We start from the raw sequence: 16758 nt of genomic DNA, 5'->3' as shown, positions 1-16758 counted from the left end.
CTTTTTCTTTTTCTTTTTCTTTTTCTTTTTCTTTTTCTTTTTCTTTTTCTTTTTCTTTTTCTTTTTCTTTTTCTTTTCCTTTTCCTTTTCCTTTTCCTTTTCCTTTTCCTTTTCCTTTTCCTTTTCCTTTTTCTTTTTTTCCTTTTCCTTTTCCTTTTTTTCCTTTTCCTTTTCCTTTTCCTTTTCCTTTTCCTTTTCCTTTTCCTTTTCCTTTTCCTTTTCCTTTTCCTTTTCCCTTTCTTTTTTTTTTGCATTGTATTAATAGAGAAAATTGTTTTGATAGAAACTTATTAATTGCAGTAAAGAACTGTATATTACTTGTCCTACACTTCTCACAATAGTCAGTGGTGGAAACTGGTGAGAAATGTGGTCTGGCTCACACTTACCAAGCAAAAGCAGAGTAATCATTTATTGTTTAAGTTTGCTTTGCACGTGGCTTTGGATGTTAATTTATTTGATGTAAGATTATGACTCATTCACTTGCTTTGCTATTTCTAGATACTTAAAAAGTCAATATTGAATTTCCAAGCACAAATCCACATATGATTAAGCAGAGCTCCACTATCAGAGCTTTAAGTTAAGAAATTTATTGGTATATATTATATCTGTAAGATGAGAAGTTATAATTTGGCTTACTATCAAATATGTACTGCTTAGGTTTTGTTGATAATCATTTTTTAGAATATATGACTCTTCTGAGTCTAGATGCACCTTAAGTGAAAAATGAAAAAGTAAATTATTTCTGGAAAAATCAACAAACCAGGAGTAACTGCATGTTATGAAACATAATTCTCTTTGTTCTCTCTTTAAGGTTTAAAGCCAACTGATCCAGCCATGACTGGCAAAACACAGACCAGCAATGTCACCAATAAGAATGACCCAAAGTCCATCAACTCTAGGGTCTTCATCGGCAATCTGAACACAGCCATTGTCAAAAAAGGTGACATCGAAGCAATCTTTGCAAAGTATGGGAAAATAGTTGGCTGCTCTGTGCACAAAGGTTACGCATTTGTACAGTACATGAGTGAGAGACATGCCAGGGCTGCAGTGGCAGGAGAGAATGCCAGGATCATCGCAGGGCAGCCACTCGGTAAGTGCAATACTTATGTTCAAATACTGTTATCCTTTCTGCATTATCTGCTGTTGTTACCTTGGAGATTAGTAAGTTTGTTTTACCATTGTTCCTTCTAAGTATATTTTCAGTATGCTGGGTCTGGCAGAATTTTAGAAGTATTATGTGCTACCTAGATATTAGTTTTGAGGGTTTATAATTTTTTGTGTGAACTCATTACAGTGAACATGATTAATAAGGTGAAGAAAATATAAGTGTTTTCTCTTAAGCTCTGTGAGTAAATAAAATGTGATATAGGAAGACTATGACTCATAGGTGTGGCTGTTTTGCCTTTCATTAATCTAAAATAACATCTAGCCTACTGGTGTGCCAGATTTTAGATAGAAGCAAAAGAACGACTTTTGTTAGGCCTTGAAATTGTACCAAATCAAACTGTAATGTAGTTACTCATTTAGGTAAGTTTACTACAAAAATCTCAGGTTGAAGTTTCTCCCACATGATGTTGTAGATACTGTTCCTTTGAATTTCAAACTTTAAAAAAGTATGACATTTTCATTTTCTGGTGCTTTGTCGTGAATATTGGGTATTTCTGTCTTTTCTTTTTGTTGTGGTTTAACCCAGCAGGTGGCTCAGCATCACACAGTCATTTGCTCGGTCTCCCCTTTCCCAGTGGGAAAGGGAAAAGAATCAAGGGGAAAAAAAAGTAGAACTTGTGGCTTGAGATAAAACTATTTACTAAGATAGAGAAAATGAAAAGGATAACAGTTATGACTAATTATATAAATATATATATAAATATATATTATATAAATATATATGAATGTATTTAACAAGTGATGCGCAAGCAATTCTTACCATCTCCTGGCCAATGCCCACCTTACCTCCTGAGCAGTAGAAGAGAGAAAGATAATCCCCACCCCACTCAGAATTCATACTGCATGATGTCATACGGCATGGAATATCCCTTTGGCCTGTTTAAGTCAGTTGTCCTAATTCTGTTTCCTCCCAGCTCCTTGGACCCTTACTGCAAATGGCCTTGGCTCTGTACAACATTACTTAGCAGCAACTATAAACATTAGTGTTTTTCACCTAGAACCAAAAACATAACATCATACCAGAAACTCTGAAGTAAACAATTTCATCTCAGCTGAAACTATGACAGTATTGAAAACTGCCATCTTAGAAAACTATTAGAATTTAGATATGGAGGCTGGCAATGACGAAATCAGCTGGAGTATAGTACTAGCCCCATCTATCACATGTTTAGTAATTATGGACAATATTACATATGGATGTACTTCACTAGACCTCTGAGATACATTACTTAAATCAAACTCATATATATAATGGTTATGCCAGGAAAAAGTGACGTGAAGCTAGTACTTTGTCTGTAACAAGTCATAAAGAATGGACGTGGCTTATTCATTTTCAATTTCTCAGGCTGTGGAAATTTTTATTTCTGATTATTTGTAGAAATTAAGGTATTTGTGTTAGGTATTTTGTCACAGTTGCCAAACAGTAATTTTAAATTTTATAACCCCTGTGTTTTGGGATTAAACAAACAAACAAAAAAACAAACAAATTAAAGAAATCCAATTACATATCAGGGGCGATTACTACTTTTTTAGGAAAAGTTATATATATGAGTGAAATAAAAGAACCTAAGTGAGAAAAGCAAGGCTGCAAAGTCAGTCTATGAGATGGCATTATTAGAAGATGTTTCCTGGAGCTGTAGTCTCCGAGCAATAGGCCATGTAATGCCATCAGTGCATTATTTACAGCTCCTTGCACACTGGTCTGACCAGATTTTTTAAACTGTGTTTTCCTAAGGCAATAAATCTGTTATTACTATGACTACTGTTGTTAGTCTCTTTTAGTTTTTCTTGTGGACTCTATAATGTTCCAAGTGCTTTGTGGAAGAAGATGCCCTTGCTCTACTCAAAGTACTTTTGTGCTTTGAACAGAAGACGGGTGGACTTGGTGTAAAGGAAATCAAGGGATTCTCAATTACTTGGACTATGCAAAGCCTTTAATAATAATGGAAATGTTATCCAATACTAAGTTAAATATGTACAATATTAAAATGTTTTGTGATGGCATATTTCATTCTTAAATTCCTGATATATCAAGGAATGTAACAAGCCAGGTGAAATTTTAACTGTTCCAGGCCTCTCCTATATTGTCTGTGTAAGAAATATAGTTGTCATTGGTATTTTTGACAAAGGAAATGATTTTGTAAAAGTGATACTCCTTGTTAGGCAAACTTCTTCTATGCCTTCTTTTTTTTGGTAATAGACATTAACAGTTGCCTCAAAATAGTGAGGAGCTGATAGATAAAATTTGCTTGGAGTTATGAACAGGAAGAATAATTTATGTGAAAATTGTGTTTTTGAATGGAAGGAATTAGCAGGTGGACACACTATTGTGAAACTACTTGATAATTTACAGATTGTATAATTTACAGACGAAAGAAGACAGCTCTATATTCTGAGAGCCTTGCATTCTGAGAAAAACATTATTTTATGTCAGTAGTCAAGATATGGTAAGGGGATAAGAAAGCCTTTTATAGATGTATAGATAAACTTTATTAGCATAGGTAGATTTTCTTTTAAATGCAAATAGAGTATATTAATGATATAATGAGGGCTGAATTATAGTCAGTTATCAAAAGCTGTTTGAAAAAAAAATGGACATTTGAAAAAGATTATCACTTACTATATGCCTGATAGAAGCTGCACTCAGTACCTCACATAAGAAAGAATAATTTGGACTGTATTATGAATCTACATCAGATCTTTTATATTTTATAACAAATTATCAATTAATGTTAGTTCCCATCTTCCATAGAGTCTTGCCATTCAAAAGTGTGATGTTATTTACAGCAGCTTTTGGCAGTGTTAGCCAGAAATTGTTTTTGTCTATGTAATTGAAGTGAAAAATTGAACCTATAAATTCCCATAGCTATATATAGTGTTATACAGTTCACTGGTAATGATGATGCCCTTCCAATCCAGTTTTAGGCAAAGGAACTGCATGAATGTACATTAGAGTCCTGTCTAAGTATGTATTATGAGGTAGGGTTCCAAAGCATAGGCTTATACATATAAGGCCTACAAGTACATGACAAGGTGTTTTGCTTAAAACAATCCTTTCAAGTACAAATCTAAAGCATTGGCAGCACTTGCTTGCTTTTGTGTGGGTCATCATCATTGGCCTGCTCATTTCCTCATACAACTCTCAATTTCCTACCCGTATGCTTGGTGTAACCAGTGTTGTGTAATGGCTACTCCATGGATATTGCGTCAGGGAAGTGGAATTCATGAGCTGTGTGGTTCTTTCCAAGATTTCTGATCCATGAAGTACAACATGCACTGAAAATCTGTGAGAAAGGGACCTTCAAGTACTTATCATAAAGTTCATGCACTTTCTTGAAGTGATATTATGCCTTTAAGGGTATAGCACTTTCTCTTGACATACAGCAAGACAGGAACAGGTCAGTATTAGGCACAGGAATCTGTTTCACAATGATAAGTTTGTGAATTCCTTCACGCAGGAACCAAGAAGGTTTTCAGATTATTGTAAAAACTGCAAATTATGTTTTCGGTTGTGGCAACTCAGTCACTAAATCTTCTCTACTGTAAACACCTCAAAAGTTTTTATCCATTTAAACGTATCTTCAAGTTAGCTCTTTTCCACATGGGGCAGAGACAGTGTGAGCAGGAATTATTCTGAAGAAATACCATGTTTCTCCCATGACCTCTACAGGTCATGGTGAGAGGTGAGAGGATGATCAGAGACCTGCTTGCTCCAAAGAAAAATCTTACACCTGGGGAGGAATAACCACACAAATCAGTACAGATCGGGGTATGACTTGCTGGGAGAAGCTCTGCAGAAAAGGACCTGGGTGTCCAGGTGGACAGTAGGTTATCCATGAGTCAGCAGTGTGCCCTTGTGGCCAAGAAGGCCAATCGCGTACTGGGGTGCATTAAAAAGAGTGTGGCCAGTAGGTCGAGGGAGGTGATCTTTCCCTCTACTCTGCCCTGGTGAAGTCAGATCTGGAGTACTTTGTCCAACAGAGGGCCACAAAGGGATTTGGAGTACCTCTGTTATGAGGAAAAGCTGAGAGAACTGAGTATGTTCAATCTGGAGAAGACTGAGGAGGAATCTTGTCAATGCTAATAAAAATCTAATGGACAGGAGTCAATGGGATGGTCCCAGGCTCTTTTTGGTGGTGCCAAGTGACAGAACAAGGGTCAATAAATCGGCACATATTGGAACAAAGGAAGTTCTATCTGAACATGAAGAAAAACTTCTTTATTGTAAAGGTGACAGAACATTGGAACAAGCTGTCCAGAGAGACTGGATATTCATAAGCTTCTTGGACACCTTCTGTGCAATCTACTCTAGGGAACCTATGTTAGTAGGGGGTCTCTTCCAACCCCCGCAATTCTGTAATTCTGTGATCATAATGTACATAGTATACATATTGTACATGATGTTTCTCTGGTTAGTTTAAATTAAAAAGAAATATAAGTAAAGACTTATATTTCATAATTATATGGCACATGTCTTTTCTTATTCACACGCATTTTTTCACATTTTAACTGCAGAGCAAGTTTGTTATTTGGACCAGAATAAGGGCCAAGCCACCTTCATAGGCTCCATGAGAAAGCAAATTAAATGTTCCTTGGCTTGGTAGCTTTTATCTCTGATGGTGTTGTTTTTAAGTCACTGTAGAGTATCATTTTCAACTGCTGAGAGAAAAGAAAAAGCTTATTGTGTCAAGAGTGCAGAAGACACTGTAGGTCTTGAGTTGATTCCCTTTTTAACTAATAAATTAGTCCCAATGTAACTTCAATCCTGTATTGTTGCTTTAAGTATTATTCACGTATATCTGCCTTCAGGTCTAAATTAGATGCAGTCTCCAAGTGAGCATATACTGACATATAGCCTCAGGTAAGATGGTGGTTTCAGATAATTATTTTGGGTGATATACTCTATTGCACATTCTTCTGAGAAGCACAGAAGTCCCGCAGGGGCTTTCTAAATGATGACTACCCAGTAGAAAATATCCAAGGAGGAGAGAAGGTAATAAAGAGAGCCTTTAGAGAGACCTGACATATACCTTTGTTGTAAATTGAATTGATGTGACAATAGGGCTATCTTTCCTTTTTTTTTTCCCTTGCTTCTACTCAAAAATCTTCTCTATTTTATAATTCTTATGTTTTGCAACACTGAGGGTCTTAACTAAGTATTTGTAGAACTAGAACTTTTCAGAGTGAAGCAACTCTTTATTTCAATCTGAAGTTCCAGACTACATTAATTATGTCATGACTGTTTGTATGCAGAAAGGATAAGTACTTACACTGCTTTAGTAAACTCATTTATTAAATAATTAACTTTGGCTTGAAAATTGATGTTTATTCAAATTTCTTTCATGACTAAAATTTTTAGATAGAAAATTCAAAATTGAATTAGCAATTGTTCAGTTTTAACTTTGTCATCATCTCTCAGTCAGCATCATGCAAGTATCACAATCCTAGATTTTCATTTGTACAACTGTAACTCATGATGTATGGAAACAATCCTGTTACTTACTTGTCTCCAGCTATTGTAACAGCAGGATATAGCTGTGTGAGTGTAGAGTATTTCCTCATCATGCAGCCCTCAGGCATGTACAGACTGTTACAGAACTTCTAAAAAATTATTCTTCCACAGCTTAGTTCAAAGGTCAGATTTTACCCACCATAATTGACTTTTTAATTTTATTTTCAATCTCTTCCAATATTTGGGAAAAGGGTGTTCTTTTCTCAGCTTATTCCTGCATGCAGGAACCGGGATTCTGCCTAAGTCCATTCATAGTTCTCCACCTTTTTGATGCCTACTTGTGCCCCCGTGATATATAATAGCTGACATTAATATGAAGTCTCACTGTTAGAGTATCATGGATGCAACCACTGATCATTGCTTGTTGGGGCCGATAGTGGATAATTTCTGTATGTTCATTCCCATTGCACACTTTGTTCTCACTGAACACTTAACAGTATGTCATAGTTTTATGATATCAGTATTCTGCAGCATGGATTACACTGGGAATTCCATGGATTGTCAATATTTCCAGATACCTTTCTCACAAAAGAAAGAACAGACTACAGATCTCAGAGAACTTCGCTGTTCTGTTTCCATTTTTGATTTAGAGGGAAAGATAATAACTGTTTGTGAGTCACAAGACTACACACTTTTGCTGCTCTTCTCTGAGATGTGTGCTCCCTAGCCATCTCACCCTTAACATTAGAGTAAGGCCTTCAGTTTTTGGAAACTCTCTCATTTTATTTGATTTATTAGCTTCACTTCCAATTGTATTATTTTTTGTTATCTCTCATTCTGCTATAATATTTAAAAAATTAGTTTTCTCCTTTAGCTTGTTGTCACTACTTTGTTTTTAGGCCAATCTCCCTACCTTTTACCTGCCCTCTCTTCAAGAGCAGGAGTCCATGGGTCCCTCCACCCCATTAGTCACAGAACAAGGCCAAGTCGGGCCAGAACCACGACTCATTTTCTGTTACATCAGTAAAGTTCATTGTGACTATATTCTTCATCCACAACTATGTTACAGTGGTGCAATTCAGTTCACTTTCTATATGTTCCTGGTCCCTAAAAGATTAATTAACCCTAGTCATCTCTCCACAGTCCTATTAGATTGATTGATTGATTTTGTTGTTGTTGTTGCTGTTGTTTTAATCAGTGTTCTCATCCTTCTTATATAATTCTGACGTGAACAATTTCAGGTGCCATCCATGCATATAAAGCAACTCATAAAGGAAAGAAAAGTTATTTTTAACAATCATCAATCAGCTGTTCAGGGTAGGACACCATTGCACAACTAAAGTATGCCTTTTTCCAGAAGGGAAAAATGAATCTTTCATCATGCAATTAAATTCATATTTTAATGGAATGAGCCACTCTCATAGGCTGACAATAACTAGAATGAGAATGAGTGAGTTTTACTCCTAATATGTAACAAAATAGTCTGTTTTGCTCTTACTGGGACTTGATCACTTGAAGTAATTATGAAAACCAAAACTCCAATTTAGATCTGACATTCTGGCAGAATTAAATTTTTTGCCTGTTCAGAAAAGTACCAATTACATATTGAGAAATAAGTTGTAGCTATCAGATGAACCTGTGAGAGAATCTTAACTTTCCAGTGCTTGAGATCTTCTGTGAAACTGTTCATATATTACCAAATATTACAAATACAGAGTTGTGCCTGGCACGGAGTTCTGTGTTCTGAATAATGCTTGTTTGCATTAATAATGATTACTTGCCATCAGCAAATATTCTCATAACGAAAGCTTATGATCAAGACACTATGTGTATATAATGCATATATACATCAGACTGTGTCTTCTTCATCCTTAAAATCATGGTCAACATGCTATTACAAGATCTTTCTTTGTCCTAGTTTGCTGCTTGATCTGTGTGTAACATAGGGTCTTGTTTGCACTAAGTGCAACTTCCCTCATCAAATCACCACTGGGTTTCATAAAAAGCTACACTTTTAATCTCTTAGAGGCACTTGCAAAAAAACATTTACTTGATTATGAATCTATCAGACATATCCATTGTAATCCTATAAGTACTTCTACAAAATCTTAGCCAACATTGCCTTGAAGTTTCCAGTACTTCAGCATTTACTCCTCACGTATCTCAATGAAATTTGTTCTGTATTTCATTCTGAGCCATCATAATATCATGCAAAGATAAAACTACTGTCATAATATGCTCTCTCATAGCATTTGTTTTAGCATCTCATGTGGAATTTACTGTATAAATACAAGAATTATCTTTAGAATACTCTACAACTTTCGTTGTAGTTTTAAGAGGTCTTAGGTTTTCTACATCTTCATATTTTTGCTTAATCTTGGTTGATTCAACTTAAATTCAGTTCAGTATCTTCACAACAAAGTGAACTTTAGTTTGATACTTTGCTCTCAATTATTTGACAATACCTTCTGCAGTAGTTGACCAAGTATCACCTGTGTTGGTGCCTCTCATATCATGTCATCTGGTGCCTGTCATATCTCCACGTTTTCTCATTCTTTTGTTAAGGCATTTCACATGCTGACCTTGTTCTAAAAGGCACTTGGAAATATTTTTATCTGCTCAAGGATGTATAGGAAATACACAAGTCATATGATTTATCATCTAAATCTGCCTTGTTAATATTTACCTTTCTAATCTGCAATTGGAAGTATGTTTGCTTTTTATCAGGTATTCAGAATAGAAAGGATGACAGAACAGAGTAATAGTATTAATACTATTTAGTATCTCAGTCTAGTTCTGTTCCTTGTTTATCTAGTCTTCTCCCCCATGTGAGTGCTCACTGATATGATAATGTTCAAACGCTTCTGTTATGATCATACTCGTTCCTAAGCATTGTTAAAATCTCATTGAAAAGAGATGATTTCAAATTGGCTGCTGTGGTAATTTGCTGCAGACATCTGTACCACTTCTACTATTTGCAGTTAAATGGCAAATTCTCTTGTGCTTCCTTTCATTTTGCTCCTGATGCTTCATACAAATATGAAAGGGAAAGAAAATTAATAAGTTTGAAGTGTAGGAGTAAGTCTTTTAGTTTGGGAGGTATACAGTTTTTTCTGGTTTTACTGCTATATTAAGTTTCCTTCATGAAATTTATATTTGTTTAATTTAGTCTTTCAGGCAAGAAACACAAACATTGTGTAAAAATGGCAAGTTTGAACCAAACAAATTTGTAGTAGATAGTAAATTACAGCAAAATCCTTCCTTGCAAAATCTGAAGCAATTTCAGGATGTGATTCCTTTCTCAGCTGTACTCTATGTGACAAAATAGCATTTCAAATTTTGTTCAGTTTTCTATTATTTGTTTAGCAAGACTTTATCTCTTGATCTATTCCTGACATAGAATTGTTAAATTATTGAACAGTTTCGTCTGGAGGGACCATATTTATTCCAACTTCTCTTCAAAATTGTGTGAGGCCTGACGTTATTGTGTTGCAAGAGAAAGAATATCTTCTCTAGCCTAATGCTGGAAGTTGAAGCCTTCAGCACAGTTAGCATCGCAGTGTAGAGTTGATGGTCTGTTCCAGGAAATACAGAAGGGTCACCCCATTCCTAATCCCAAAAAGCAGTGCATATCATTTTACCTGATGAGGGCTGTGTCTTGAACTCATTTTTCAATGAGGGATTCACATTGCTACTCCATGGACTGCCTTTTTGACTCTGGCTTTAGGTAGTGACATCCCATCTTGTCACCAGTAATGATGCAATCCAGGAAACTGTCACCTTCAGTCTTGTATTGGCTCAATAGATCCTGACAAACAGTGTTCTTGATGTTTCTGTGTGAGCATTTATAGGACACAGATGGCACAAACTTTGTTATATCCCAGTGTTGCCACCATAGTTTTCAATGCATTGAAGCCAATATTCAGTTCCACACTCGGTTCTCTGGTTGGATTCCATCAATTCATGCTGATGAGTTGATCAAGACCCTTGATTTCATGATGTGACAGCTGTATATGGCCATCCAGAATGTGGCTTGTTTCACGTTGCTGTCACCACTACTGAAAGGCACCACCCACTGCCTCACTGTGTTCATATCCACTGTTTGGTCACCATAAACATTCAGCAAGTGTCAGTAAATGCCAACAGGTGCCATTTTTGCCACATCAGGAATTCAGGAACATACCTTTGCTTCAGACACAATTCTATGCGATTGCGTCAGGCTGCCCCTCTTCTGCCATCTGTCACACAGTAACAAAATATGAGAGAATAATGGTGAGAAGGTTTAATTTCCAGTGCCATGCAACCAGCATCTGCCTCTGAAGTCATGGGCCAACATAATAAAATAGGAGATTTTACTTTTGAAGTAGCAATCGAAATAACATTTTCAAAGGGATGTGAAAGCTGAGAATTACCGGAGTTACTTCCCTACTGCCACTTTGGTGAAAGACAGGTTAATTTTATAGGTAAGGGGTTGATCACTGTTCTAGATTTTTTCTTTCTTGGGGTTCATTTTGTGTCTTGGACAGATTTTGTTCAAAAGTAGTAAAGAGAAGTTGAATGTAAGCAATCAAATTGCAGAAGATAAAATTGACACTCACAACAGCATCACAGCAGCTGGAAATGCAGTCATGAATTTTCACAGGCTTGCTTTCAAGGTCTTTATTTTCTGTTAATTGACACTTACTGCTGCTTTATTTCTTTCATACTCTTAAATTTTGTTTTTAATGCATTTAAATCCACATGCTGACAAAGAAGAAAGGGCAGGAAAAAATGACATTTTTTGGATGTAAATAATCAAAGTGGTTATGTTTTTTTTTTCTTTGCTCTTCTCTTGTGTGAGATGAAGTAGAAATTTTGATCTGTTCCACTGACAATTGTAAACTGCACTGATTCAAGATGAAGTGCAGATGTATAAGGATGTCTGAAAAAAGAAGAGAGAAATAGAAAGAAAGGAAGAAATAAAGAAAAATAGAAATAAAGAAAAAATGATGACATGACAAGAGACAAATTAAATTCAATTTTCTTGTAGTAAGAATATTGTGTTATCGTTTTACAAAAGCAAAATAATTAAAAAAAATTAATTCAGTTTTGTTGGAACAACATGACATAAAGTACCAGTCAGGAATGTTTTGTAAAAAAACTAACTGCATGAATTCATTTCTCTGTGTTTCATATTCAGCTAACAGGAATTGTGTACAGAACAGAATTGTGAAGAATTACGATTTATTGCATCTTTATGTCTTTTCCTTCTGGAGTTATGCACTGTCTTGGAAGGAATGCCCAAAAGGTTGTTGAGTTAAGGGTTTTGTCTGCTACTGCAGGTACCAATGGATTTACCCTCAGTCTTGGGAAGGAGACAGCAGTTTTAGCTATCACAGAAGTTAAGTACTCTTCTTGCCATTCTTTATTTGCTCCCCTGGAAAAGCAAAGGACATTCCAGCAATAGCAATTCAAAGCTAATTTTTTTTTTTTTTTAGGTAACTATTTTTAAATTACCAACAATACTACAAACCATCTGTTTCACATGTTGGTGTGCAATATATGTATCAATAGTGAATTACTTCAACAAAGAACTACATCACTACTGTATGCATATTTATTTCAGTTCATTAGTATTCACTGGAATCTTCTATGATACTGGCACAAAATGTCAAATTGTTCTTAGAATTTATAAGAAGTTGTAAAATTCATGAGTTGAGACAATGGAAGTCCCAAAGAAAGGATGGCTACCATATTTTGTACTCATTTTGGCATATGATTTCTTTAAGCCTACAGAAATGAAAGCTAGTCGTCATTCATCAAATCAGCATTTTCTGAAATATGAAGACATGAAAAATGCTTACTAATGATTATGCTCTTGATGTCATGGCAAAAGGAGACTGTCTTAGCATCCTTCAACAATCTAGATTTATTTATTTATTTTTTAATATATTAAATAATACAAAAAGTATAAAATACCAAATCTTGTAAGAGGGCAGTAAGTAGGACCCCACTCAGTCTTCTCATGCTTAACTTGAATTCAAGCCAAATTTCTATCTGTTGCAAAAGGCAATTTTCTAATTCTAGAATCTGTTGCAGAAAAAAAACAGTATTGATAGATAGAATAGATAGATACAGAAGAACCAATTATGGAACAAAAATGCAGTGATTGTTTAAATACAAATGCTCACAAGCTGATCATACTTATTATATTTGTTGCCCATAAAGACTAATTTCATGAACCTTGAAAATAGATATGAGTCAGCTCAATTTGGAGAAAGAGCTGAAATGGGAAAATGTAAAGAACAATTAAAATATTTCAGTAGTTGCCAAAAGAGAAATAATCATGAAAAAAAGCTGGTGTGCCTAAAATTGCACCATGTAAAAAGCACAATTTGTGAAAGCTTAGTAATTGAAACAATAGAAGATGAAGAAATATTAGATTTATAAGTAGTTAAAGCATAAGGAATAGAGAATTTGAGAGAAGGCGGTCAGTTAATTCCTGGCCATAAATATGTGGGCTTATTTTTTCTTTTGTTTTAAATATTGCTGTATGTTTAAGGGCTTTCCCTTGTGTGTCTGGAAATTGCTAAATACATTCAAATCATGAAATGAAGATTACATGGTTTCATAGAATCATAGAATGGCTTGAGTTGGAAAGAACCCCATGGATCAAGCTCAAACCCCCCTGCCAGAGGTTGCCACCATTAGGTCAAGTACTAGATCAGATTGCCCAGGGCCTCATCCAACTTGTAAAATAAGAGAACTGTAAAAAAAGTTATTTTTAAATCCTGAGGTCAAATTAATTTTCATCTTGAAATTTCTAAAGAACCGATAAGGGAAGTTTTTCAGACAGGCTCTACATTACTAACTGAGGATTGTGTTCAGCAAGAGCTGGAGTAAAAGTTACAGAAGGGTGGAACTTTCCCGGGGATTAATGGCTCTGTTAATATAATTTAAAGGAAATCAGGATCGAAGCAGCTTATTGTTTTGCTAATGACAAATTTGAACACTTAACCAATACCAGCATCAGCAGTAGGATGCTAGACATTTGCTAAATGTTAACAAATGCTTCAAGGTTTCTAAATCCTCTCATAAAGCTAATCCCAGCAAAGCAACCCCCTGCTCTGGGGTATGTGGGTACTCAAACCCACCATTCACCATCTCAGAGGCAGATGAAGCCCCCAGGAGGTGAACCTGCAGGCCTAGGGTGCAGGTCCCAGAGTGCCCCATGCCAGCCATGGGTGAGCTGAAGGCAGTGACAGGGATTGCCTATGGAGAGGCCACATTGCCAAGCTCAAGCAGAGCCCCCACATCTGACAGAATCCCTCAAGACCTTCTGCTGCTCTATTCCCTTCTTCTCCTGCTCACTACAAATCCTCGTTTCACTTGTATTACTCATTCCTCAGTATTCCTCATTACCAAGATTACTTTTGGGCAAATGCTTCCTCAGGAAGTTTGGTGTCCCACTCCTCACCACCCTTACACTTTTCCTGTCTTGTCTGCTGCTATCCTGGCCTCTTTGCCAAGGATCAGCCCCAAGAGCATGAAAAGAATTTGAACTATATGTAAATAATTTAAGATAGTAAAAAAGGCCAGGCTGCATAAAAACAGTCCTACTATAATTGTTTTAAACTGTAAGGGATGAGTAATGAAATTCCTGGCACAGGGCTTGACTAATCAAGAATGAGCATGGGGATAATGTTATTAATGTCAACATGACTTTACTGAAAATAGCTCTGTAGAAATTCAAGATACATCCCTTTTTCTAATGAGCATTCCAACACCAGGTAATTCTGTTGAATTGATATAACAAATTTCTGCAAGATACTTGATTCGTTCCAAGTGGAAATTTGATTAAGAAAGTGTCTTATGACACTGGTATGGCAAATGCCAAAAGGATTAAAAACTAATCTCAAAAGACTTGTAAGTGGGAAGTAATTGTACAGCAAGTGTATGTCATTTGTGCAGTTCATGATAGAATCAGATTTTTAATCATTCCTTCTCACAATCTGAAAAAGAACAGAAATCACTGATGAGTTCTGTAGATGGCACAACGATGCTCAGCCTGGAGACTGAAGAAAACAGGACATTGATATCAAACAGAAAATAATTAGCAAAATGTATGGAGTAGAAGTGTTGCTTCTCTAAGTATAGCATCTAACATTTTGATGATGAGTTCTTCAGCATGGAATAAAATGGTGTAACAAAATCTGAAGGCTGTAAGATGAAGTGAGAACAAGTGAACCTCAAAACAGACCACATCTATGAGAGCACTGGAAACAGTTTACCAAAAGTACTAATCAAATTTCAGAAGTAAGCATTAGATGTTAGATGTGACTTTTTTTACCCCAGAATTAATCTAATAAGTTCTGTTGTCTATTGTACCAAACTAGACTGTGTTCTGCTGATCTGTCCAAGTTTTTTAGGTCATTGTTAATAAGTCATGGAAACATCCTGCAAGAGTAAATGAGAGATGAATTAGCTTAGTTTTGTTGATATAGCCAAGATTTCAATACTGTCATACAAGTACATTGTGATGTTTATGTAATCTGATTCATCAGGATCCAGATTCAGCCAATGTAATTTTGAGGTAATTGATAGAGGCAGCCACATGTACATTTCTCTCTTGTATTAAGAGTACTGACTTCTGCATAGTAATTGGTCAGCTGAAGGGCCAATGCCTACACAGAAATTGGTCAACTGATATTGATCTCTTAAGAGCCTTGCAGCTTTGGCATATACATACATACTCTTTCTGACACTTTTAGATGCCATTTAGACATTTTCACATTAGCTTGTTCAAGTCTTAGGTAAGCTGCTCCAGAGTTCTATATGAAAAAAGAAAAAAAGAAAAAAGAAAAAAAAAAAAGGCTACTTTTGGTCCATTAAAATATATAAGCAAGAATGTAAGTTGTAGTTATAGGAAAAGAGTTTAACTTCTTTTAATAAACAGTTATAGACTTAACAGGAAAACCAAACCAGGAAGTACCAAAGCCAGTATTTTTTGCTAAATGCTAACTACATTTTTTTTTACTACTGAAATGGTTCAGAAGCAACATAGAGATTTACGGACTGTTTTATATTAGAAATGACCAATCCCAAGTTCCTGCTCAAAGCAAGGACAACACTGAATTCAGATCAGATTGTTCAGGGCTTTGTCCTGTCCAGTGATGGAAACCTCTAAAGACAGAGCTTCTGTTATCTCTTTGGATTAATAAACGTAGAAAAAACAAACAAACAAACAAAAAAAAGTAAGGCTTTTAATTTTGTTAAGGTCTCTAGTGACTTATGCCTGATATTAATAACAAATCTATAGATATTACACAAATAGTCTTGTTGTGTCAGCACCTTTGGAAATTAGATTAGCAATAACCACCTAATGACAAGCTTAGTTTCATCTAGCCAGCAGAAACAAGCAGTTTTTTCCATGTGGCCTCTACAATAAAATTAATGATGAGGTAGATGGGATTCAGAAAACAGATCTTTTCATACCAAAGAATAACACTTTTTTCTATTTCTTATCAGCACTTTTTTCTATATTCAAGTAGCTATTAATGTGACTGGTAAAAAAATCTGTGAGAAAATAGAGAACTTGTTAATAAGATCAGTTATAGCCTTCTGTACCACAGAAATAAAGGATTTCCCCATCAAGCTCATAACATTTATTTTATTGCAACATAATTTTTCATTCCAGACAAGCAGAGACATATTTGCACTCAACTTTCTGACCGTTATAGCCACAAAATTATTTGTCCTTAGGAAAAAAAAGATAGAAAAAAACCCACGTAATAATGCCATTATCTTAATACAATCTTAATATCTTAAGTGTTTCTTGTTAGCATGAAATTAACCCTGGTGCAAAAAGGTTACAATCAAATTTGTTTGGAAAAAGTGTATTGTTCTTGCTAGAATCACTACTTCTTGAAACTTCCATTAGTGATCTCATTCTTCTTCAGTAGCTCTGTTCTGCTTTAAATTACTGCACATCAGTTGATGATCACAAATCCACCACATCCCTGAATGTTTTCTCTTCTGAGAAGCCTTGCAAAATTTAACAGAAAATACAGCAGTTCTTCCAGAATTCCTTCCTCAAATGATTAATTCCTGATGGTTCTTTATTGTGTGTCTGGGCCGACAGCAGGTCAAAAAAGATTAGG

At 35.5% G+C, this 16758-nt stretch overlaps 1 protein-coding gene across 1 annotated transcript in view; it reads left to right on the top strand.

Moving 5' to 3' along the window:
- The window catches only part of RALYL (RALY RNA binding protein like), a gene marked incomplete at both ends in the record, with an annotated part of 297150 nt that overhangs the window by 124258 nt on the left and 156134 nt on the right, over nt 1-16758 (top strand). The window contains one exon of the mRNA XM_079533404.1: nt 812-1090. Coding sequence (XP_079389530.1) covers nt 812-1090 — 279 coding nt within the window. The remainder of the gene's footprint in view (nt 1-811; nt 1091-16758) is intronic.

Source organism: Tetrao urogallus (genome assembly GCF_951394365.1).
Source record: "Tetrao urogallus genome assembly, chromosome: 3".
NCBI classification, from domain to species: Eukaryota; Metazoa; Chordata; class Aves; order Galliformes; family Phasianidae; genus Tetrao; species Tetrao urogallus.
Note: the sequence above shows the minus strand (reverse complement) of the source record. Positions and strands in the feature narration are given on the sequence as shown.